The sequence below is a fragment of the Antechinus flavipes genome, chromosome 2, assembly GCF_016432865.1.
Source record: "Antechinus flavipes isolate AdamAnt ecotype Samford, QLD, Australia chromosome 2, AdamAnt_v2, whole genome shotgun sequence".
Taxonomy (NCBI): domain Eukaryota; kingdom Metazoa; phylum Chordata; class Mammalia; order Dasyuromorphia; family Dasyuridae; genus Antechinus; species Antechinus flavipes.
The window spans coordinates 444,160,761-444,185,154 of NC_067399.1; the positions used below are offsets into that span (position 1 = coordinate 444,160,761).

General features: G+C 35.3%; 1 protein-coding gene across 9 annotated transcripts in view; it reads left to right on the forward strand.

The window, feature by feature from the left end:
* The window catches only part of CHD6 (chromodomain helicase DNA binding protein 6), a 168,774-nt gene that overhangs the window by 138,619 nt on the left and 5,761 nt on the right, over nucleotides 1-24,394 (forward strand). For 8 of the 9 annotated variants that reach the window (XM_051979283.1, XM_051979281.1, XM_051979286.1 and 5 more), the window contains 8 exons: nucleotides 181-397; nucleotides 759-967; nucleotides 1,896-3,494; nucleotides 7,000-7,151; nucleotides 8,480-8,686; nucleotides 13,783-14,235; nucleotides 15,234-15,425; nucleotides 16,525-16,644. In XM_051979283.1, the coding sequence (XP_051835243.1) occupies nucleotides 181-397; nucleotides 759-967; nucleotides 1,896-3,494; nucleotides 7,000-7,151; nucleotides 8,480-8,686; nucleotides 13,783-14,235; nucleotides 15,234-15,425; nucleotides 16,525-16,644 (3,149 nt within the window). The remainder of the gene's footprint in view (nucleotides 1-180; nucleotides 398-758; nucleotides 968-1,895; nucleotides 3,495-6,999; nucleotides 7,152-8,479; nucleotides 8,687-13,782; nucleotides 14,236-15,233; nucleotides 15,426-16,524; nucleotides 16,645-24,394) is intronic. The other variant, XM_051979289.1, reaches the window with a different exon arrangement.

Genomic DNA, 24,394 nt, shown 5'->3' on the forward strand with positions numbered 1-24,394 from the left:
TTTTTTTTCCCCCTTCAATAACATTTTATTTTTCCAAATATTGTAAAGATAATTTTCAACATTCATTTTTGTAAGATTTTGTATTCCAGTGTATTCATTTCTAAAAGTACAGCATACAAAAAAAATATCACCTTTATTTTAGTTGTTTGTAACTACTAATATCTTCGCTGATGTTTGAAGCCCAGGATGGCTCCGACCCAGACAGATCACCCTGGCCCGTTTCCTCAGCCCTTACTGCTCGGTTGAGACGCCTGGTCACTGTTTACCAACGTTGTAATCGCAAGGAACCCACTCGAGCTGAAATTTTAGGCTCAGGTAACCAAGGATATTGGGTCCAGGAAGATATGTTTAGAAGAGCTACTGAAATGGACCCTATCAACAAGGATATCCAAAAAAGGTAATAGTAAAATGATATATACTAAAGAATGTGAGGAAAATTAGTATTCATTGCTAAGCCAAAAGTTCGTATGAAAGGGAAATGTTCTCTTCCAAGGTTAATTACATCCTCAGAATTAAATAGGGAAAAAAACACATTAAAATTTTCATAATGGTAAATTTAGGATTGTATGAAGTCTGATGCAGTCTCTGAGGTGGTTGAATTCAAATTTCTATGTAGCCATGTTTTCTCCTATGAGGGTGGCAGCCTATTTTCCAAAATTAACACAGTCCCTGGGGATGTGGATTGAAAGTCCAGTGTGGGAATTTTGAAATATTTTACTTTTTTTTTTTTTTAAACTTCCCTTATGTGAATCCTCAAGATGGACAAGAAGAGAACAAGCAGATTTCTATAGAACAGTGTCCTCCTTTGGCGTTGTCTATGACCAAGAAAAGAAATCCTTTGATTGGACCCAATTTCGAGTCATCTCACGCTTAGACAAGAAGACAGATGAAAGTCTAGAAAAATATTTTTATAGTTTTATGGCCATGTGTAGGAATGTTTGTCGTCTCCCCATGTGGAAAGATGATGGTAAGAAATGCTACTTTTAATATATCATGGAATAAATGGAGGAAAGTCTTGGAATTAGTTAATTAATCACTGTAGCAATATATATTCTAACATGAGGAGTTCCTGAGAGAATAAAAAAAGTTTTGCTAATTTGTGGAATTCTGCTGGTTGTATCCATCCTTGCAAAAAAAATAAATAATCTATTCTTGATCTGCTTCCCTACCAAAAAATGTACCTTAGTTCAATAAAAATTTCAGGTTAGGTTACAACTTCAAAATGTAGTTAAAGAAAAATTGTCTCAACTTGTAAAAGTTGAGCTGATTTATATTGCTCTTTTGCATCACATTTACATAAAAAAAATCTATTACAACTACAACTTTATCTGAGGGTAAAAATACTGAAAGTAGTCATCCTTTAATGTGGTATTGAACTGGTCACAGGAATTTTACTATAACCTAGTTGTAATGAGTGTGTTTTTGCCCTTTAAATTACACATTTTTAGATAAAAACCATATAGTAGCATTGTTGTACCTCCAAAGATCTGACATGTATATATGTTGAAGCACGAAGGGATGGGGACAGAACTGACTTAAGTGTACAAGGACACTTCAATTCTTGCCTTCACCATGACTTCAAAAAGTCATGCATACTAGAACTAGAACAATTTTTAAATTGTCCTTTTACCCTCCCATTGGCCTATTTTTCTTCCATGAGATTAATTTCACTCAGCTTTGGAAATTTACTAATTGATCATAGTCCCTGAAATAAACCAAGATTTGCAGTAGCAATAATTTGTACCAACTTAGCTTATATACATTGTTTTAATTTTATGTTTCATATAGAGTCAAACCATGATTCCAGAGAGATTCGAGTTGTATAAGTCAAACACCATTGTTGCCAAGAACCACATAAAGTTATTACTTAATTTTCTACTTATTTATCTCTTTAGGTCCACCAGATCCCACACTCTATGTTGAACCAATCACAGAAGAACGTGCTGCAAGAACTCTCTACCGCATTGAACTTCTGCGGAAGGTCCGAGAGCAAGTACTGAAATACCCTCAGTTGCATGAACGCCTCCAGCTCTGTAGACCTAGCCTCTATCTGCCAGTCTGGTGGGAGTGTGGGAAGCATGACCGAGACTTACTCATTGGCACAGCTAAGCATGGACTCAGTCGTACTGACTACTACATCATGAATGATCCACAGCTATCCTTTCTGGATGCCTATAGAAACTATGCTCAGCACAGAAGAACTGAAGCTCAGGGCCCAGACAATGCGTGTTGCCTTTACCAGACTAACTCCAGACTTTATGACTCCCTTACATATACTCAAATGGGAAGGACTTGTGAGTCCCTAGATACAGAACATGAAAATCAAATAAAGATGGAAAGCATGGGTGATAATCTCAGCCGCACTGAAAGCAGCCTACCTGATGTAACATGTGAAAATTTTATTTCTAAAGTTCAGGATATCATTTCTATTAATCATGATGAAAGCTTATTACCTGATTCTTTAGAGTGTATGATGTTTGGTGAAAAAGTTTTCAACAGTGAGCCGAGTTCTTTCATTCAAGAGAACCCAAGCAGCACTGATTGCAAGAAAGATGTTTCTTTAGCCTTAGCAAGCAAAAATAAAGATAATCAACCAGGTAGTCTTGAAGTGGAAGTAACTACAAACCGCTGTTCTTTGAGTAATTTGGAAGCAAAAATAGAACAAATGAGCAATAAAAATGAAAAGCATTTGTCTCTCCTCACTATAAAGGACTTGGACTCTAACAAGTATATACCTGCTCCAAGACATGAAACTGTAAGACATCCTGAAGCAAAATATGGTATTCCCCAAACCTTAGAGCAGGGGAATGTAAGTAGATTAATGGAAATGTGTAGCCTTAGTGTTTGTAATTCTGAAAGAAAACTCTCTTCAGGGCAACAGCTAATTGATTTGTTAGGAAATAAAAGTCTAGAAGGTAAATTAATGTTGACTCAGAACCATAGTGATGAAGAAGAGGAGGAAGAGGAAGAAGAGGAGGAGGAAAACTCAGAAGTAGGAACACAAATAAGAGAAAGACCAGAGAGTATAGGTCAAACTGATCTTGATACTAACATACTAAATGAAATGAGAGGCTTCACTATAGAGAAAACTAAAGAAAGGGGCTCCGAGACCCAAAACTGTGATCCTGCAGAGCTAAGACGTATGGATCAAACAGTATGTGAATGTCACTGCAAACCTATAAACAGGTGGAAAAATCAGTGTGACACTATGGACTTTGAAATGGAAAAAACCAGGTTCTCTGATCCAGGCTTATACAAAGGTAAAGCTATTAACACTCTTGCTGTGCAATACAAAGGTGGAAACAAAACTCTTTTAACAGAGCCTTTGAAAGTAGATCATGAATTTTTAAAAGAAGATTCCTGGGAAGATAAAGCAGAAAGGCGAAGAGGTTATACTACATGTCCTCTTGAAAGGAGTGATCTAAAACAAGAAGATGTGGACTTTGAAAATAAGGAAGATGATGATGATAAAGATGGAAATTTACAGGGTCAAGGTACAGTATGGAGAATTTGTATTTTTCTGACTATGCCATTTACCATTTCTTTGCTCTTTTTGTGTCCAGATCATTTACTGCGATCCCAGCCATATTTTTCTGAGGCCTCTTGTAATCTTAGTGTAAGGTATGATTGTGAAAACTGGATTCATAAGGAACCCATCTTAGTTACTATTTCTATGTGGTTAAATTCATCCACCTGTTTCAGTAGAGAGCTTGGGCAGGTTATAGGAAGTCACTCTCTAGAAACATGAGGGGGTAGAAGTTTATAGTTACCTCTTTCCTTTCCTTAGCAGATAAAATCATGAGTAGCTTTTATTTTTAGAAGCAGGGACGGTTTTTTTTGAGGATGTTAAGAAAAATGCAAAGCAAAACAAACAAACAAAAAAAGATAATTGCTATTGTGGGCATTTATAGTAGCTCTGTCAGGTAAATATTTCACATAGTGAGGTTGATCAATTAATGATTAAACAGAAAATCCATTTTGTTTCACTCTTTTTATAGCTTTGTAAAAATAATTTTCCTTTTTACCTCAGTGTGTACAATATATGAAACTTAATTGAATCTTTGTTTGACAGTTCAGGATTTCGGAATTGTTGAGGGCTTACATTTCCAACTATGAATCCCTATTGTTAAATCCTATAAGCATAGAATGTTTAGCTAACTATGAACTGAAACTATCCTCTACAAGGCACAGCAAACCTTAAAAGGTATCTTGTTTTAAAAGACATTTGACAACTTACTGCTCCTTTCTGTTAAAAGTTGTATGTAGCAAGGAAAGGAGAGTTCTGAGTAATTGAAATCTCATTCTATTTCTTTCCTAACCAGTCATAACTCTTAATGTAGTATTCTGTAAGCAGCAAGTATTTCTTAAATCATATTGGCTAACATAATTGAAAAAAGGAACTATTCCCAGAAAGGAAGGTGCTGATAAATGTTTATAGTTGTTCTAGGAGTAGAAAAGTGAGGGCATGTCAAATGAGCTGAAAACAGTTATTTTACTAGATGAGACAAAGAGAGTAAGCAATTCTAGGCTTAGGGTAGAGACTAAGAACTACTGATGTGTTAATAGGAAAGCTCTTAAAGAGCACAAAAAGCAAGAATTGTAACTTAAATTTTAGTCTGCCTAGCTTACATGTAAAGATATTCAAGAACTTGGGGACTTAAGGGAAAGGAGGTGTCAGAGGTCCATACTATATGTGGTCCAAAGGAAAACAATGCATTCCATTATGTTTTAAAACTTTCATTCAAAAACCATCTTCTAATGTCTATCTTTTGAAGTAAAAAACATTTATTAAGCACTTACTATATGTTAATCATTGAAGATGCAAATCAATAAGCATTTATTAAATTCCTGTTGTGCCAGGCACTGGGCTAAAGCAATCCCTGCCCTCAAGGAGCTTACAATATAATGGAGGAGACAATGTAAACAAATATATACCCCCAAAAAACTATATACAAAATAATAGGAAATAACAGAAGGAATGCACTGTAATTAAAAGAGTTTGGGAAGAGCTTCCTCTGGAAGGAACAATATTAGTTGGGATTTAAAGGAAGTCAGGAAGATTATTAGGTGGGGGGCAGAAGAGGAAAAACATTCCAAACATAGGGGACAGTCAGAGAAAATGGTTGAAATTGAAACATGAAGTAAGAGTGTCTTATTTGTGGAACAGCTCAGGGGCTAGTGCCTGTAGTTCAAAGAATACATGTCTAGGAGTAGAGTGTAAGAAGATTGGAGGTTGCAGGAAGTGGCAGGTCATAAAGGACTTTGAATACCAAATAACATTTTGTACTTGATTTTGAAAGCAATAAGAAGTCACTGGAATTGATTATGTCTATGTTGGGGAAGCCAGGGGCAGGAGTGTGTGATATGATCAAACCTGCACTTGAAGAAAATCATTTTAGTGGCTGGATGGAAGGTAGATCAAGGTGGGGAGAGACATGAGGCAGACAAATCCCATGAGCAGACTATTCAATAATCTAAGCATGAGGTGGTGATGGCAATGTCAGAAAAGACATAGAGTTATATTTGTCAGGTGAAATTGACAACCCTTAGCAACAGATTGAATATGGAGGGTAAGAGGCAGCAAGGAGTCTAGAATGTCTCCTTAGGTTGGGAGCCTGAGGGATGGAGAGAATGGGTTGTTCTATATAACAATGGGGGAGGGGGGAGAGGGGGAGTTACAAAGAAAAATAAAGGCGTTGTTTTGGAGATCAGCTTGAGAGATCTAAAAAGCAGTTGAAATTCTGAGATTGGAGCTCAGTTAAGTGAGGCAGAATAGATAGATTTGAGAAAAAGCATTTTTGTTATTTAGTCATTTTGAACACTTCAGTTCACTTTTGGGGGGGGGTTTCTTTTTTTTTTTTTTTCTTTTTGAATCTGGAAATGATTTTATTTTTACATTCTTGCAAGAATGGGTGTCTAAGCTAGTAGACATTTTTGAAACCCCAACTTTTGGGATTTTCTTGGCAAAGGTACTGGAGTGATTTGCCATTTCCTTTTACAGGTAAAGAAACTGAGGCAAACAGGTTTAAGTGAGCTGCCCAAGATCATACCGCTTATCAGTGTCTGAAACTAGATTTAATTCTGGAAGAAGATACTTCCTAACTTCAGGGTTGCCATTCTTATCCACTGTGCCATCTAGCTACCCAGTATAGAAATGGTAATTAAATTCATGAGAATTGATTTGATCAAGTGAGAAGACCTACCACAGAATCGTGAGAGACACATATGGTTAGAGAGTAGAATCTGGAAAAAGACCCAGCAAAGGAGACAGAACAAGAGTTTTCAGATAAGTAGGAGAAAAACAAGGAGAAAACTAAGATAAACCCTGCTCTCAAGGAATTCACATACTAATGGAAAAGACTATACACATGGAAGGTTTTGCTGTGTGAAAGTCAGATGGATGAGCTTAGGGTACAAAATAAAAGAGATAGTAATGAATCTTCTTTAATGTCATTTCCAGTGATAAAGGGAGTTAGGTAACATGGTGAATAAAGCACTGAACTGGGAATCAGGAAGATTCATTTTCCAGAGGTCAAATCTTGGGCAAGTCATTTAACTCTGCTTCATTTTCCTCATTTGAAAATGAGCTGGAGAAGGATATGGCAAACCATTCCAGTAGCTTTGCCAAGGAAACATCAAAAGGAATCAGAGTCAGATATAACTGAAAAATGATTTAACAAAAACTGATAAAATCATAATAACTGAGCTCTTTGAGAGTACCAAAGATACTAAATCCAGCACCCATGTGGTAGGCTTTTAGGAGCAGAAGACCACTAGTCTGCTTAAAGAGGGGCTAACTAGGGGTTAACAGTTTAGAAAAAATTCTGTGCTGATAATGATAAGTATTGGGAGTGGGCCCCATCAGTGTTTACTGTATTTAGCTTGGGCAAAATAGTCACCCATCACTAGTGCCATAACCAAAAAGAGAGGAAAGAATAAATTGAATATTGTATCTCTGTTAATGGTATATAACTCATTCACATATTTTTATATTCTCAGATTATCCAGGAAAATATTCTGAAGAAGAAAGTAAGAGCTCTACCTCTGGAATAGCAGGAGACATTGGAGACGAGCTCCAGGAAGCCCGAGCACCAACTATTGCTCAGCTTTTGCAAGAAAAAACTCTTTATTCCTTCTCCGAATGGCCAAAGGTGCCTTCCAAACATTATAATGTCCATTAAAAGTACTCACAGTTAAAAGGATATCTGATGCATTTAGAAAGATCAGGGACTCGTCTATAGAACTTTTGGATTTGGAACCAAAAAGATAATCTGTGATGATATTCACCTCCAGACACACACACCCACACCCACACATACACACACACACACACACACACACACACACACACACACACATACACACAGTCTCATATGCTTCATGGTTGATATTTTAAACTAAAAGTTTTGAGCCATGGGTACATTAAGTAAAATAACATTTTATCAACATTTTTATTTTAAAGAATTATTTAATATTTGTTTTAATTCTAATATTTGAAAGACTATAAAAGTTAGGTTTTTTTTTCACTTAAAAGTATATGTGACAAGGAAATAAAGCTGTAAAACTTTATTGAATTAAACTTTCTACTTCATAAATCCAAATAAACTTATTTCAATCACCAGCAACTTATTTTGGAACTATGTAAGTGAAACTTGTATTTTTGTTGGATTTTAGTAGGTTTTGCTGTATACTTACACAGTATACTCTCTCATGTAATAATTACTTTTAGGATGCTTTTAAAATATACAGGCCCTGAGAAAACTAAATTTGTATACTGGAACTGGAAAAAGGACCTAGAAGTCATTTAGTCCAACCCCCTCATTTTGCATTTGAGGAAACAGGTCAGAAAGGTTAAAGGACTTACCTAAAATCACCCTAGTATTAAGGGGTAGGATCTAGAATTCGAACCCAATTGGGATTCTGACTAAATTCAAGTCATTTTATACATAGAATGTTTATATAGTATTGTGATCAAGAATATCTGTCTAGATTTAGATAGCGCTCTCGCACTCTCTCTCTCGCACGCTTTCTCTCTCTCTCTCTTTGTGTATACACACATACACACACACACACATATATAATACCCACATTTAATATCTACGTAGTTTTACATAGCTAAATGTTTTAGCTTTATTAGAATTGATTATGTTCTGTGCGTCAGAAATAGTACATTGTCACATTTAGTCTAAAATGGGTACAATCAATTTTGAGGAAATACTGGCTGTGACTGATTATACACTCAGTTCTTATTTTTATGTCCTCTGCTTATGAAGTGTTTGTATAGTTTTAAATGTTCCCATGCAGTAGTTTGGGGTATGTACCCCAATTCTTTCTCTTACTCCATCTTGCCATAACCTGTTTAAATTTTCTCAAAAGAAATGCTAGGAAGAAAATATTTGTGACTTTACTTTTGTTCTATTTAAGTTTCTATTACTCAGTACTAGTGTAAGAGATTTGCTGTTGCCATTCTTATTTGCAGGATCGAGTGATAATCAACCGCATAGATAATATCTGCCATGCAGTCTTAAAGGGCAAGTGGCCTTCTGGCCAACAATATGAAATGCCAAGCACACTTCCTGCTCCAGTGTTAATCAGCAGTCCCGGCTCACGAAACAGCCTTGCAGAGCAAGAAACACCAGGCCCCAACTTCAGCAATGGAGCTGCATTAGTCACACAGATCCCAAAGGTGAGAAGGCAGGTAATGGTGTTGACCCAAGTGAGGAGCTATTTCTGCTTTTGCTACTGCTTGATTACTTCATGCATTGATTCAATAGAAATTTCAGCACATAGTATTTTGGGGAATTTCCCTGATTATCAAGTCTTCAAACATTGATTTAATTCTTACTATGTGCCCAGCACCATGCTAACTGCTGACTAATACCTGTCTATTTCTTTCCTCTAGAATCTTTTCTGCCTCCTCAAATTTCTTGTTCTTTCTTACATCTTCATATCTTATCCTTTAGTAAAATGTAAATTTCTTAAATTCAGGAACTGTTTGGTTTTTTTTTTTGGTCCTTGTATGCTTTATAGATAGTAAATATCCAAATGAAAATATAGTCTTTATAACTGTGATCCTGACAATCTCTCTAAGAGAACAATTTCCTAGTCACTTGTTTAATGGATAATTCTCCATTCCACTTTGAGACATTCTGGTCCCAGAGATTTGGAAATCTCTTGGTCCTACATCTCAGGGGCAGACAAAGGGTATTTTCGTAATGCTTTGTCAAAGTACTTCTACTATTTTATTTATCCTTTGTAGGAAGGTCTTGAGTGGAAAGACTGGGAGACAAAGAGTAGCCCTAAACCCAGGATCACACTGGTCAGTGGCAGAGCTGGAGTAAGATCTGGATCTTCATTTCCTAATACAAATCCATAACACTATTATTTGACTTCCACCTAATAAGTAGTCAAAGGGAGGACAGTTTGCACTGAGTGAAGTGTAGAAACATGATGCATAATCTTAATGAATGAAAAAGTATTTAAGCACTTATTGTTTGCCAGACTCTGCCAATATGTAGTTAAATGCCTATTAAATTAACAAATTAACTAAGTAATAAAGTCCAATGTTTGTGGGGAACTAATTCCATTAATTGTGGTACAGTAAACTAGCCTAAACCAGAAGTATGATCAGATAGCACGGATGACAAGCTTCAAAGATTATTACCCTTTTACTTTAGGGAGCATAACCTCAAAAAAATAAGTACCTCTTCTTCCTCTAATTTCTGGCCCCCTCCACTTCAGTCTCACAAAAGGATAATTTATAGAAACATATTCTGAGAACAGTCCAAGCATCTCACAATAAGAAAGTGATTAAGTAAATGATGGTGTGGTATGACAAGTCTATAGATTATCAGTATTTTCACTTATCAGTCCACAAACAATTATTGAGTGATTACTATGTATAATACATGATAAATACTGGGAGACATACAAAGATACATGGTCTAGACTTTTAAGGGACTTAAAATTTAGTGAGGTCCTAAAATACATAGATAAAGAAATCACACTTAAGAGTAGAAAATGATACAAATATAATAAATATCTCATAAGTGCTTACCTTCTCTCTGAGACTTGGTTTCTACCCCTGAGGAGTTCTGTCACTATTAGAAGAATATTTTCTTCACATAATCTTGTTAGGTGGGTCCTCATATTCACTGATGAGTTTTTTGATAGTCCTAAGTATACAGCCATTCTAGACTAGTTTCTTAATCTCTTAAGACACAAAAGGCTATTTATATTCATAAAGAGAATAGATTTTAATTTATCTAAATTTAGGTAAGACAGTTGAGCCTGTGGACAAGATAGAGGTAGATTAGATGATTTTATAGTTAGGTGGACTCAGAAATATTAGAACACTAGACCCAAAGAAGAGTCATCATTCAGTACAAAAAGAAGTTAGTCTCATCAAATTTTAAAATGACACAAAAATAGTAGGCATAGCTAATACACAAAATGATAACATCAACATTCCCCTCACTCCCAAAAAAGACCTCAACAAGCTAAAGTGGTGGGCCAGATTTTAGAGATAATTTTAAAAATTTTTTAATTTACAAATTTTATTAAAAATATTTAATTTTAAATTTAAAAAATACAACTTCCCAAGGACAAGACAAGATCAGAAGCTTATCAAAAACATTATAAAAGATCAGTAAAAGAGGCAATATTTTTCCTGCCTGGAGATGACAAGATTACTTCAGGGCTAAAACTTTTTTGTTAGAGTTAAAGGAAATAAGTTTCTGCTGATCCTGAGCCTAGGGTCATTGCTTTAGTTGAAAGAGTTTTGTAGCCATCTAGCTGAAAAAAGCATGATAATACTCCAGCAGAAAAATGTGTAGCACAGTCCAACCAGGCCAGTGTCTAAAGGTAGTGAAAAATACTGAAACTATCCACTAAAAAGAACCAGAAAACCAGCTGATCATTTCCAGCAGAAGTGCTATATACTCTGAGTTAAGCCCTAGGAGATGAGCAACCTGCCCTACTCAGACAGCTACTACTCTGTGATAGAGCAGGCTGCCTGGGCCTATCCAGCACCTGCTGGACAGTGATAGCCTAGCCATCTGACAGTAGTAGAGCCTAGTAAGGAGCCAACACCACTGAGTGATCTATTCATCCAGCACAGCAGCATATGGATCCATACTGTCAAGACACCAAACCCTAGGAAGAGCAAGCCTTAGGAGAGTAGACAGTCTAACAGAGACAATATTCCCTACAAAAATCAACCCCACAGAAAAGCTTGAATTTCTGTAAATTATTGGTGTGATATAGCTATCAAAGTAGCTCACCAAAACTTAAACTTCATTAAGATTGGCATAGTGTCCAGGATTAAGTTAGTATGTGACAGTCCCTCCATACTTTGCCCAAACCAGACAACATCTGGAATATTGAATATTGTCTTCTTAGGTATATTTTAAGAAGAACTTTAGTCAGCTAGAGAACTGTTGATGAAAGGGGAGGAGAGAGGGACAACCAAGATGGTGACAAACCTAAAAGTAATGTTGTACCAGAAAGGTGAAGAAAAAACTAAGACTGTTTAATCTGAAGAAGACTTAAGGAAAAACATGATCCTCATTCCCAAATATCTGCAAAACTATCATGTGAAAAACAATAAACTCATTCTAGCTCACTCAAGAAAAGAAAACTGGAATAATGAGTAGAGTCTATAGATGTAGGTTTGATAAAAGGAACAATTTACTAAAATTAAAACTATTTAAAAGTGTCATCATCTGACTTAAGTGGCAATAGATACCACTTTATTGGAAATCTTGAAGCAAAGACCAGATGACCATTTGTCAGATTTTGTTATAAAATAGTTTCTTGTTCAAATCAAGTTTGAGCTAAATGTTCTTCTGAGGTCTCTTTGAAATTCTATGTTATGACAAATGTCATTAGATTTATTGATTCATTCATTAAACAATTAAACACCCACAGCAAAATTATATGAAATAATGTTAAATGAAAAATAGAGTACAAAATAAAATGTATGGTATATCTTGTTCTGTCCAATATCATTTCAGAATAATATTATTAATATATTACCTAACCAAATCTCACTCTATCATCATGTAACCTAGAAGTAATTTTGTAATCACCCAAGATACAAGCTGGATCACCCAGTGACTCTAAACTAGAATGGAAACCTAATAGCATTTCTCTTGAGTGTTATTATTTATTGTTTTTGTTTGATTTTTTACCATTATTAAAACTACATAGTCTCTGTAAATATCTTTATAATTATGTAACAAACATTTTGTCTATTAAGGACATTTATAAACTTGTTTCTATTTTTTAGTTTTCAACCATTCTCTCTAACTTTGTTTCACCTTTACCTAACATGTTTTTATGGAAGCATGCCGATTTAATAAAAACCTATTTATGCACATTGACAAAGATCAGAAGAGATTTAGAGTTTTTGTTAAATTTGTTATTATTTTTTTAAACTCTTATCTTTTTTTTTTTTTTTTTTTTTTAAGAAATAACAATAGATGTGTTTTCCCCTCCTTCCCCCCCAGGAAAAAAAAGCAAAGGATCAGTTACCCTGATATACTCTTGGTAGACCTATGAAGTATTCTTGCCATTTTGGATTTCCATTTGAAATTATGAAAGAAAAGTGACAGTGGTTCACGCTTCTGAACATGTTTCTTGAAGATGTCAAAGACAGAAACAAAAATACATCATATACCAAAATATTCATTATAGCATTTTTTTTCTGGTTGCATCTATCATTTGAGGAATGCTTGGTGAAGGAGGAGGTGATTTGTTATTATAGTGGAATAGTATTATTCAGTGATAAATGAAGACTCTTAGGAATTTGAGGGGGAGGGGAATTTTGGGAAGCTTTATTTAAACTGATAGGGAATAAGCAGAACCAAGAATACAATAGATGGTGGTTCTGACAATGCAAATACAGTGATCACTAGAAAAAGGCTGAGCTGTGAGTAATGGGGAAACTAATAAAAGGTCCTAGAGAAGAAACAACAGAATATACCTCTACTCTCATAATAGAGAGGTAGGGGACTACTGAGACTAAATAAGCATCATATAAATTTCTATTCAAGTTTTTGTATTAGGTATTTTTAATTGTTTTAAATGATTCATTTTGGGGAGCAGGGATGAGGAAAAACAAACAGCATCAACAAAATAGTATTTTTTTAAGAAGGGAATTTGATGATTTGAGGGGAAGGAGTGCTCTCACGCACGGGCACTTGCTCACATGCATATGCTTACTTAATGTCTTATCTAAAAGTGGGTTTAGCTTCTAGCCCTAAAAGAAGGGCAAGTTATTCAAAATAATGGTACTCTTAGCAGCTCCCTCCCCACACAAACATAGGAAAGGGCTTCTTCTCAACTTAAAGAGGGATCAAAAGTGCTTTGTCTCAGTGGAAGAAGATTTAGTTTAATGAAAGCATTGCTGCTCCATTTAACCAAATTGGGTGTTCTGTTGAGTATTAAGTCTTGAAGACTTATCATAGAAGCTGTATTCATTGTAGAAACCACTTTTTTTTTTTAAAGGACCTGAGATCCTGGTAGGTCTTATTTACCATCAGGGACAAACATTCTCCTGTCATTTCTCTTTAACCTGGTTGGACTGTGGGGCAAGATAATTTAAAAGACCAAAGAAATTTTTTTCAGGGAGAGTTGGGGGAGGAATAAAAGAGCAAAAACGATTTTCTAACTGCATAGATCCATACAGAAGACATCAATTTGCCTACATTACAAAGTTGTCTTTGTATATAAGTAGTTTTTTAAAAGTAAGATATTAATGTTATTCCATATTATATATAGGAAAATTTCCTGGCTCCAGTGTTTGCCAAGGATGAACGAAAACACAGACGACCCTATGAGTTTGACATGGAGAGAGATTTGAAGTCACGGAGCCTAGAGCAGCTCTCTGCTTCCCATGGACACCCACCTATTGTGCTCAATGGCTGGCGTGGGGAGTCAGCCATAGACCTGTCTTGTACCCCTGATGGTTCCCCAGCAACTACTTCCCCTTTCCCATTGAGCACCAGCACACCCAAGATTGGAACAGTCAGCACCCTTCAAGGATCCCTTGGTATGGATTTGTCTGGAATTTTGCAAGCTGGATTAATTCACCCTGTTACAGGACAGATTGTCAATGGAACCTTAAGAAGAGATGATGCTGCCATGAGGAGACGGAGAGGGAGAAGGAAAAATGTAGAAGGTGGAATGGATCTCATCTTTTTGAAAGATAGAACACTTCAGACAGGAATTTTGGTAGGTATATAATGCCCCTGGAAGTAATGCCCAGATCACTTAATGTTTTCTGAGGAGCTACCATTGAGATCTAAAGAGGAAGAAGCAATATTTCAAGATTCAAATGTAGTAATGACCCTTGAATATTAGCTATATCATTTAGTCTCTTAGCATTTAAGGTTTCCTCTTTGAAAAAAAAATAATAATTTTTTAAGACTCAGAGACTTTTTTAAAATATAGTTCTTATCTCTCATTTGAATAATTATGTTTTGTTAAACACCATTACATTTCTCTGCACATGATTTCCTTTTTTTTTAAGCTCAATGAGCAGAAATTATATTTTGTAATTTCTGTGTAACTTTTCCAGACAACTAGAGAAAAATGGTACTTTCTTTGGATATCTAATGAATTATTGATGCTCATAATAGTCTTCTTCCTATTTTGTGCCTCCTCCTATCTTATCCCTATATCCATAGATTATTTAAGATGATTTGTTAACTCTCTATAGTTCTCCATGTCAGTTACTTTGACAATCAACATGTCCAATCAATAAGACTTTGCTATACAGAACTGTTTTTTATTTTTAATCCTCCTCATTTAAAAAAAATTCTACTGTAATTTTTAGAACATTGCATGTATTTTATCAATGTATATTAAGTATATAATAATATATTATTGGCACTGTCTATAAAGATAAAGAAAAATTGAAAACAGAAATTATTTTAGAAATTCTCTTATTCTACTTATTAAAGTACTTAGTATTTCATATTTTTATAGACTTCTACACATTTTATAAAATGTTATCTATCTGTATAACCTTGCCAAACAGGTTGCATAAGCAGTATTACCCCCATCTTCTCGACATAGAATTGTTGCTCAGAGAGAGTAAAATCCCATACTTAATAAAAGTCAAATCTAGATTTGAAATCAACTCTTCTTACTTTAAGTCCAGTAACCATTACAATATATTCACATTGCATATTTCCAAATACTTATGTTTTTCCCTCTATTCTCATTAGGAGGTCCAAGAAGAACAAGAGCAGCCCTCACCAAGCAGCACCCTCCCTGATGGGCCAATCTCGGCTACTTCATCTCCTCACACAGTCACAACAACCAGTGTCCCAGCTGAGAAGACAATTCCCAACAAGAGTTTGTTGGACTGGTTAAGGCAACAATCTGATTATGCATTAGAAGTTCCTACCTTTGGGGCAGTAAGTGGAAACATTATGTGTGTCTTCTTTTTACCCTCTTTACATGTATCTTGATTGAGTCTTGAGATCAAGAGCTTATGAGAGAGAGTAGTATGAGATATGTTTCAGTGAGAATATATGAAGACTAGGCAATATCATGTAAAAATAAAGTCCTTTTATATGTGGTTCCAAGACCTTTGCCATGCCAGGTAACCTTCTAACATAACATATAAATCAGTAACATCTATGAAGAAGTGAATATGGCCAAAATGTAACAATGAAAGATCTGTCCTCATTAACACTTCTTTGAAACCTCAGATACTTAGGACTTACTCACATTGTAACACTTAAGTGATATAGGTTTATGAGAAATCAAATTATGAAATAGGAGGCTAGATATGTTTTTATGATTTATAGTCATAGTGTTTTGTGGTTATTGTGGTGCCTTTTTTTTTTAAATCACTACTGTCTTTTAATAACTTTTTCTTCTGTTTTACCTTGGTAATATCATCCTTTGGATAATAGTTTGAAAAATATAATTGTCTTATAAATTTCTCCTTTTTTAATTTCTCTCTTCTCCATTAACTGTCAACTCCACTTCCTTGACCTTAGAATCCACTACACTAATAAATCATGTAAAGAAGGGGATAAGACTCAGAGACAGAAAACCCCTCTACCACTAACCTCTCCTCCATCCCCCACTCCCCAATGAAAAGGATAAACACATAAAGCGATTACAGAAATGCAGAGGGAAAAATTTTGGTAGGTTCAGAATATCATAGACTCTCTCAGAGTCAACTGCCTCTAACCTGCTTGGAGCCTGGAACAAAGTACCTAAATCCTTTCTATTGCACAGCTAAACACAACTTTAAATCATTGTTTTACTTTCTACTAAATATTTTTACTTTGATCTACGTTTTGTTAAAGGACAAAAAAGGAATGAGAAAATGAAGAAAAGGCCCAGCATGGGCTAGCTGCTGGTGTATTTCATTCCCCTTAATTTGATTTCTTAGAAATAAGTGTAGTGAAAGAGACAGCTACATAGGATAAGCAACCAGCTCCTCAGAAAGCAGCAGGAGAGTAGTTTAACATTTTAATATTTGCTCTCTTTGCTTCTTAGAACTTTTCAGACAAACCGAAACAGAGAAGACAGCGTTGTAAAGAACCAGGAAAATTGGAGATGGGCTCCCTAAGTGGAGAAGAAAGAGTCCCTGCTGTCCATAAGGAGACAGGACGGCAGGTAAGGGAGAGGACATTTGAGATGCAGAGAATATTGTATTAAATTGTGTAGAGAAGTCTCATTATTGATCAGAACCTAGGCTAACAAAGTCTGTTAAGTAATTTGCCAAATAATAATATCCACAAGAAGATTAAGGAGGATAGAGGCGACTTAATAATTTGGTAAAGACATAGGTCTTAAAACATTAAATATTTCTCAACTCTAAGCATCTCAAACTCAACGTGTCCAAAACTGAATTCTTCATTTTTTTCTCTCAGGCCCACTCCTCTGCCCTTTCTGTTAGACATACTGTTCCTCCAGTTACCCATGTTTAAAGCCTTGGCATTAACCTTATCTTCTAATTTTCCCTCATCCATATCTAACCAGTTGCCAAATCTTATATTTCCTACCTCCATAATAATTCTTGACTTTATCCTTTATCTCTGACCATACCACCACCATTGTAGCTTAAGCCCTCATCATCCTTTCCTAGACTATTGCAACAGCCTCTTAATTGGCCTCCTAGGATTATGTCTCTTCTCTGTTCAATATATTCTCTGCACAGCTGCCATAGTAAACTTCCTAAAGAACAGAACTGATCATGTCATTTCTCTACCCAATAAATTTCATTGTCTCCTAATTGTATCTTTTTTGTGTATAATATAATTTACATTTATGTGTATGTGCATATCCATGTGTGTGCATATATGGTATGTGTGTATATTGTATTGCATTGATATAGATATAAGTATATAGATATATCTAGATAGATAGATAGATATAGATATAGATATATACACACACATATATTTTATATTCTTAGTGCCTGTATAATAGAATTCATAATAGTGGAAGTCAGGAGCGGTTGGGACTAGAAAAATCAATTTAAGAATCATCTGCAGAGAGATTATTTTTGAATCTGTGGAAACTGATGAGATTACAAATATATAGAAGGAAGATGACCTGGCATGGAGAACTTTAGGGGATCCTCATGATTAGTGAGTATAACCTGGAACAGAATATAGCAAAGATGACTCAAGAGGGAGCAGTAGGACAAATAAGAGGAGAACCAGGAGAGCAGTGTCATAAAAACCTGCCTGCCTATCTATCGATAGATTTTGTGGATCAGTCATTTCCAACTCTGTGACTCCATTTGGGGTTTTCTTTGCAGATATTGGAGTGGTTTGCCATTTCCTTCTCTAACTCATTTTACAGATGAGGAAACTGAGACAAATATATGTGTGTACACACACACACACACACACACACACACACACACACGTCACTTATCTTCTTGACTCTGAATTTCGACCATACTGGCTAAAATATTCTTGATGTTTCTAACACTCAACAATTTATCTCCCATCTTTGTGCTTCCTTTTCTCTCACTCTTAACGCTCTTCAATTTGACTTCTGACCTCATCATTCCACTGAAACTGCTTACTTCAAAGCTAAAAGTGATCTTTTAATTATCAAATCTAATGGCTTTTTCTCACTCCTCATTCTTGACCTTGGCCTTTAATACTGTCAGTCACCCTCTTCTTGATTTTCTCCACTTCTTAGGTTTTTATGACACTTCACTCCTGGTTCTCCTCTTACCTGATTGCTCCATCTCGATCTCCTTTGCTGGATCCTCATCTAACTCATACCCACTAATCACAGGTATCCCCCAAATCTCGTTCCCAGGCCATCTTCTCTCTATATGTTCATAATCCCTTCAACTTCCACAAATTCAAATCCTTTCTCTTTGCAAATGATTCTTAAATCAGTCTTTTTAACTCTAAACTCTCCTGACTTCTGTTCTCTAACTGAATGTCCTATAGACATCTTCAATTCATTTCTTTTTTTTAATTTTTAATAATAATTGTTTTATTTGCAAAATACATGCAAATATAGTTTTCAACATTCATCCTTGCAAAACTTTGTGTTCCGAATTTTTCTCCCTCTCCTAAATAGCAAGTCATCCAGTTATAGATTAAATATGTGCAATTTTTCTAAACATATTTTCATATTTATCATGCTGCACAAAATAATCAGATCTAAAAGGGAAAAAATTAGGAAGAAAAAAAAAGCAAGCAAACAACAAAAAAGGTGAAAATGCTATGCTGTGATTTACATTTAGTCTCCATAGTCCTTGTTCTGGATGCAGAATGCTCTCTCCATCACAAGTCTATTAGAATTGGTCTAAATCCCCTCATTGTTGAAAAGAGCCAAGCCTATTACATAAACTCAACATTTTTAAAACAATTTTCCACAAAACCCTTCCTTCTTCCTAACTTCCCTAGTACTGTTGAGGGTATCCCCATTCTTCTGGTCATTTGGGCTTATGACCTAGGGATCATCCTCCACTCTTCACTCTCCCTTCTCCGCGTCTTCCCTGTCATATTAAGTCATTTCCAAGTCCCATTATTTCTACCCTCATAACATTTCTTGTATACAACCTTTGTCTCCTGTTACTGTCACTACCCTGGTGCCAGCCCTCATTAGCTCATGTCTAAATGATTGAAATCCCCTTCTGGTTCATCTCCCTAATCCTTTATTCAGTCATCAAATTGGTCTTCCTTAAGTGCAGATCTAACAGTATCACCTCTCTTCAGTAAATTCTAGTGGATCCTTGCCACTTCCAGGATCAAAAATAAAACCCTCCATTTTGCATTAAAAGCCTTTCATAGCCCCCTCCTATCTTTCCAGTCTTTACTCCCTTCTATGCACTCTGTGGTCCAAGGTCACTGGCCTCCTTCCAATGCTTAACTTTGAGCATTTTCTCCAGCTTTCTCCCATGCCCAGGATGTTCTCCTTCCTCATCTCTGCCTAGAATGCACTCTACTTCACTTTTGCTTTTTATAATCTTTCCTTTCCTTCAAAACTCTCAAGTCTTCCCTTAGCTGCTAATTTCCTCCCTAGTATCCTTACTGGCCGTTGGTTCAAAAATGTCATCTGCTGTGGTAAAACTTAGTTAAGTTTTTGGTTTGTAGACATGAGTAGATTAATAGAAAAATTATAACCCCAAGTAAATCCCATGGTGTAGTTGATATGGGTCAGCCTTTGGTTTAGGTAAGAGCTGGATTCATATCTTGCCTCTGGCACTGCTGCCATTGTCTATGAGCAAGTCACTTATCCTCTCTGTGCCTCTGGGCAGCCTTTGACTGCCTATAAACATTTGCTAGTCTGCAACAGGAGTAGGAATCTACACCAATGAAGTAATAGATCTAGGCCAAAAAATAAAATAAAACTTTTAGTTAAGGCAAGAACCTTTCAGCTTAAAAATTGATTAGGGCTAGGCTTCACGATACCCTTAGGTATACAGATTATACATGAATATACTTGTAGCCACTTCACAATGTCATGCTTGGATGAGACACCAAGATTTTTTTGGATACTGTATCATGGCCTTCCCACCATGGCTGTGTGTCTGAATACAATTAAACTTAATCAGCTCACTTATGTTGCTGAGTGATTTTTCTTTCTTTAGACTATTAAATCCACTAATTATATGGAAAAATAATGATTTTTGTATCATTTCTATCCATTCTTCATTCTTTTCTCTTGGCATCAGCTTTAAAAACAAAGAAAGGAACCTACTAAGATCAATTCATTTTCTTTTACACTTTCAAAAGTATATTATCACATATTCTCTAAAAATATTCATTGATTTGCAACATATTTTAACTCTTTCTACAAGTGTTTAAGTCGATAAGGTTCTCTCTCATTCCCACATCCTCTACCAAAACATTTGAGTACAGAAAGAAGAGGCTTTTCCATGTTGGACCATAAAAAGGTGTGATGGGGTGGGGTACTCTTTTAGTGTTTAAGTAAAAAATCCTAGTTTCTTTTCTTGGGTCTGAGAGCACATAACTATATCTGCTACACAAGTTAACAAATGCTATCTCCCATTTTACACCTAGTTTGTCTACTTTAGCATCCTAACTTAAACAGACTTCACATTCCAGGGTGGTGGAAACCCTCCATACCAAGAATTAGCTGATGGGGTGTTCATTGTTGCAGTCATCAATGATAGTAATAACAGCCCATGTTTCTTTCTTCCTGGCAACTCTATAAGAGTATTGTTCCCATTTTGCAAGTGTGTGGAAGCTGTGCTTTGGAGTTAAAAGTAGCATGCATTGTCCTGCAGCAAGTGTCAGGGCCAGGATCAAAGGGTTAAACCTTCTGAATTCATTGTCTTTGTATACTAAGATTTCCATTTCTTCTGTTAAGGCCAGGTGAAAAGAATGTTGTATTTGTAGTATTGAATTGTTCAGTAGTGTTTGTTGAATTGGAGGCCTGTTCCTGAGCCTAAACAACCTGTATGACCTTGCACATGTCACTTAATCTGTTTTCTCATTGATAAAACAGAAGTAATACAGTATCCCAAATGTATTAGTTTTAAACTGTAATTATATGATTTCATATAGATATTACTGGGGAAAATGCTTTCTAAGTCATAAAGTATGATAGAAATAGGACTTAGATAATTTATTTCCCATGCTTATTTTGTTTGCTCTAAGCCTTATTTTAGAAACATTTAAGAAAATTGTGTTTTTGTTAGTGCCTTTTTTTGACATTCATTCTCACCTGAATTTCCTTAGTGTACTATAGAAGCCAAGCTTTATCATCTCCAGAGTGTACTTGATTACTTACAATCAAAATTTATTTTAAAGCCTTCCTTACTAATCATCTTTTTGCCACAAATGTATTTCTCCTCCATTGTTAAATGGACCTAATCCTCTTGCTAAAGCAAAAGTGTCAAACACCCAGCCCTCAGACCATAGGACTTCCAAATGTAGACTAAACTATATTAAAATATAGTGGGGAAATATTTAGCAAAATAAATTTTAAAATACAATAAAATAGAAGTAATATTGTATTTTAAAACCAAAGCAATATGCTGGCTACTGCAGTCCTTAGATTTCTACTTGAATTTGACGGCTCTGTTCTGAAAGATACTTTTTGGTAGCATCTGCCAAGAAATAAAAACCAAATCATCTGTTAGCATCACTGACAGGGTGCCTCAAGAGCATTTTTTTAGCTCTATTCTACTGCCTTTACCTGAGGAAGAATTTCCATAGGATCGTAGAAAATTAAAAGAGCTTTTAGAGATAAACTAATTCAACTTTTTCATTTTATAAATGAGGAAACTTAAACCCAGAAAAGGCAAGTCACTACCAGTGCCACACAGCAAGACTAGAATCTATGTCTCCAAACTCTTAGTGCTTTTTTCCCATCATGCTCTGTGGCCTCTTTATCTAATTTTTTAAAAAATATGTGAATACCCATAGGGCTATTTCTTCACTCTAAATTTATTTCTGTTCTTAATTTCAGACTGGGTGATATTATCCATTTTAGTGAGCATGCACATAGGTATAACAGCCAGAGTGCCCAATATATAGGAAACCAAGTTTCTCTGGAAAATAGAGATCTTTAATAATATACCAACCTCAGTTCCAATGGACTTGTGATAGAGAGAACTGTCTACATCCAGAGAGGGGACTGTGGGAACTAAGTGTGGATCACAACATAATATTTTCTTAACAATTTAGTATCTATGAAATATTTAATGTATGCAATTCTAGGGAGACTGGTATATTCTGTTTTTAAAATTCAATTTTACTTTATTTTCTTTTTTCTTTCTTTCTTTTTTTTTTGCTGAGACAATTGGAGTTAAGTAACTTGTCCAGTGTCACATAGCTAGGAAGTGTTAAGTGTCTGAGATCAGATTTGAACTCAAGATCCTCCTGACTTCAGGGCTGGTGCTCTATCTACTGCACCACCTACCTGCTCCTTTACTTTATTTTCAATAGCAAATAATATCTTCTCCTTTACCCCTTCCTCTTTTCTTTACCTCTTCCTCTTTCTTGTTGGTTATTTTTTTTGGTTATTGTTTTCTTGCTCTTTGTTTTCTTGGTTTTTTTTTTTTTCTTTCTTGATCTGATTTTTCTTATGCAGCATGATAATTGTGGAAATATGTATAGAAGAATTGCACGTTTAACATATATTGGATTACTTGCCATCTGAGGGAGGAGGTAGGGTAAAAGGAAGGAGAAAAAAATTTGGAACACAAGATTTTGCAGGGGTGAATATTGAAAACTATGCATATATTTTGAAAATAAAAAGCTTTAAAGAGAGAGATTCACTTCTCCTCCCCCCAAGAAAAGCAACAAAAAGGAAAACAATATTGACATATAATTCCAAGAAAAAATCCAGTGTTTTTCAATACTAGGTTTTTTGTGTATACTCTTTGACTCACCAATACTACTACTATATCCATACTCCAGAGAGAGCAAATAAAAGGAAAAAGGGCCCATACATACAAAAATATTTATAGCAGCTCTTTTTGTGATGACAAGGAATCGGAAATTAAAGAGATTCCCATCAGTTAGGGAATGATTTAACAAGTGATGGTATATGATTGTGATAAAATACAGTTGTGCTAAAAGAAATGATAAAAGGGATGGTTTCAGAAAAAACTTGACTTATATGAACTGATACAAAGTGAAGTGAGCAGAATAATGGGAACATTTACAATATCATAAACAATTAACTGTGTAAGACATAAGTAATTTTGATCAATCCAATGATCCACCACAATTCCAAAGGACTCAAAATGGAAAAAAAAAAAATGCTATCCATCTCTAGATAGAGAACTAATGGATTCAGAATACAGGTCGAATCATTTTTTTTGTTTCTTTCTTTTTCTTGTTTTTATTTTATTTCAGAATATGGCTAATAATGAAACCTGTTTTACATAACTTCATATGTATGATGGGAATTATATTTCTTGCTTTTTTGATGGATAGAGGAAGGGGTAAAGGAGAAGATATTATTTGCTATTGAAAATAAAGTAAAGGAGCAGGTAGGTGGTGCAGTAGATAGAGCACCAGCCCTGAAGTCAGGAGGATCTTGAGTTCAAATCTGATCTCAGACACTTAACACTTCCTAGCTGTGTGACACTGGACAAGTTACTTAACTCCAATTGTCTCAGCAAAAAAAAAGAAAGAAAGAAAAAAGAAAATAAAGTAAAATTGAATTTTAAAAACAGAATATACCAGTCTCCCTAGAATTGCATACATTAAATATTTCATAGATACTAAATTGTTAACTTCATTTCCATCAAGCATTCAAGAGAGAATAATTCCGTAATAGCTAATATTTATATAATGCTTACTACGTGCCAGGCCTGTGTTATACACTTTATAATTATTATTTTATTTGATCCTTACAACAACCCTTCAAAATCAGTGGAGGACCTGAGTTCAAATCCAACCTCAGACACTTAATACTTCTAGCTGCATGACCCTGAGCAAGTCACTTAACCCCAGTTGCCTCAGCCAAAACAAAAAAAAAATTCAGTGCTGTTATTATCCTCATTTTACAGATGAGGAAACTGAGGCAAACAAGTGAATTGCCCAAGATCGCGCCTGGCTGTATCAGCACTTTCATTCATTATTTTTGATAGAAAGTTAACATGTAAGTGTGAAGTTTCTTATTCCCAAGATCTCCATACATTTGTTAAAATGACAAGCTTTTTAATTTCAGAATGAAGTTAAAATCATATAGAAAACTATACCAAGTTCCAGGCATTGTTACTGTATATGATTTTCCCTTTCTTTTTCTTCCATTTAGCCTTCTCATGAAAAGGGAATAGGATCATTCTGTGTGTAATTACCACGGGGCAGAGGTTTCCAGGGAGCAGTATACTGCTGTGTGTGGCCATCTACAATACTCAAAGCTGGGAGAAAAAGCCTTCACTAAGGGGGTAGCAGCTGCTGGGTCA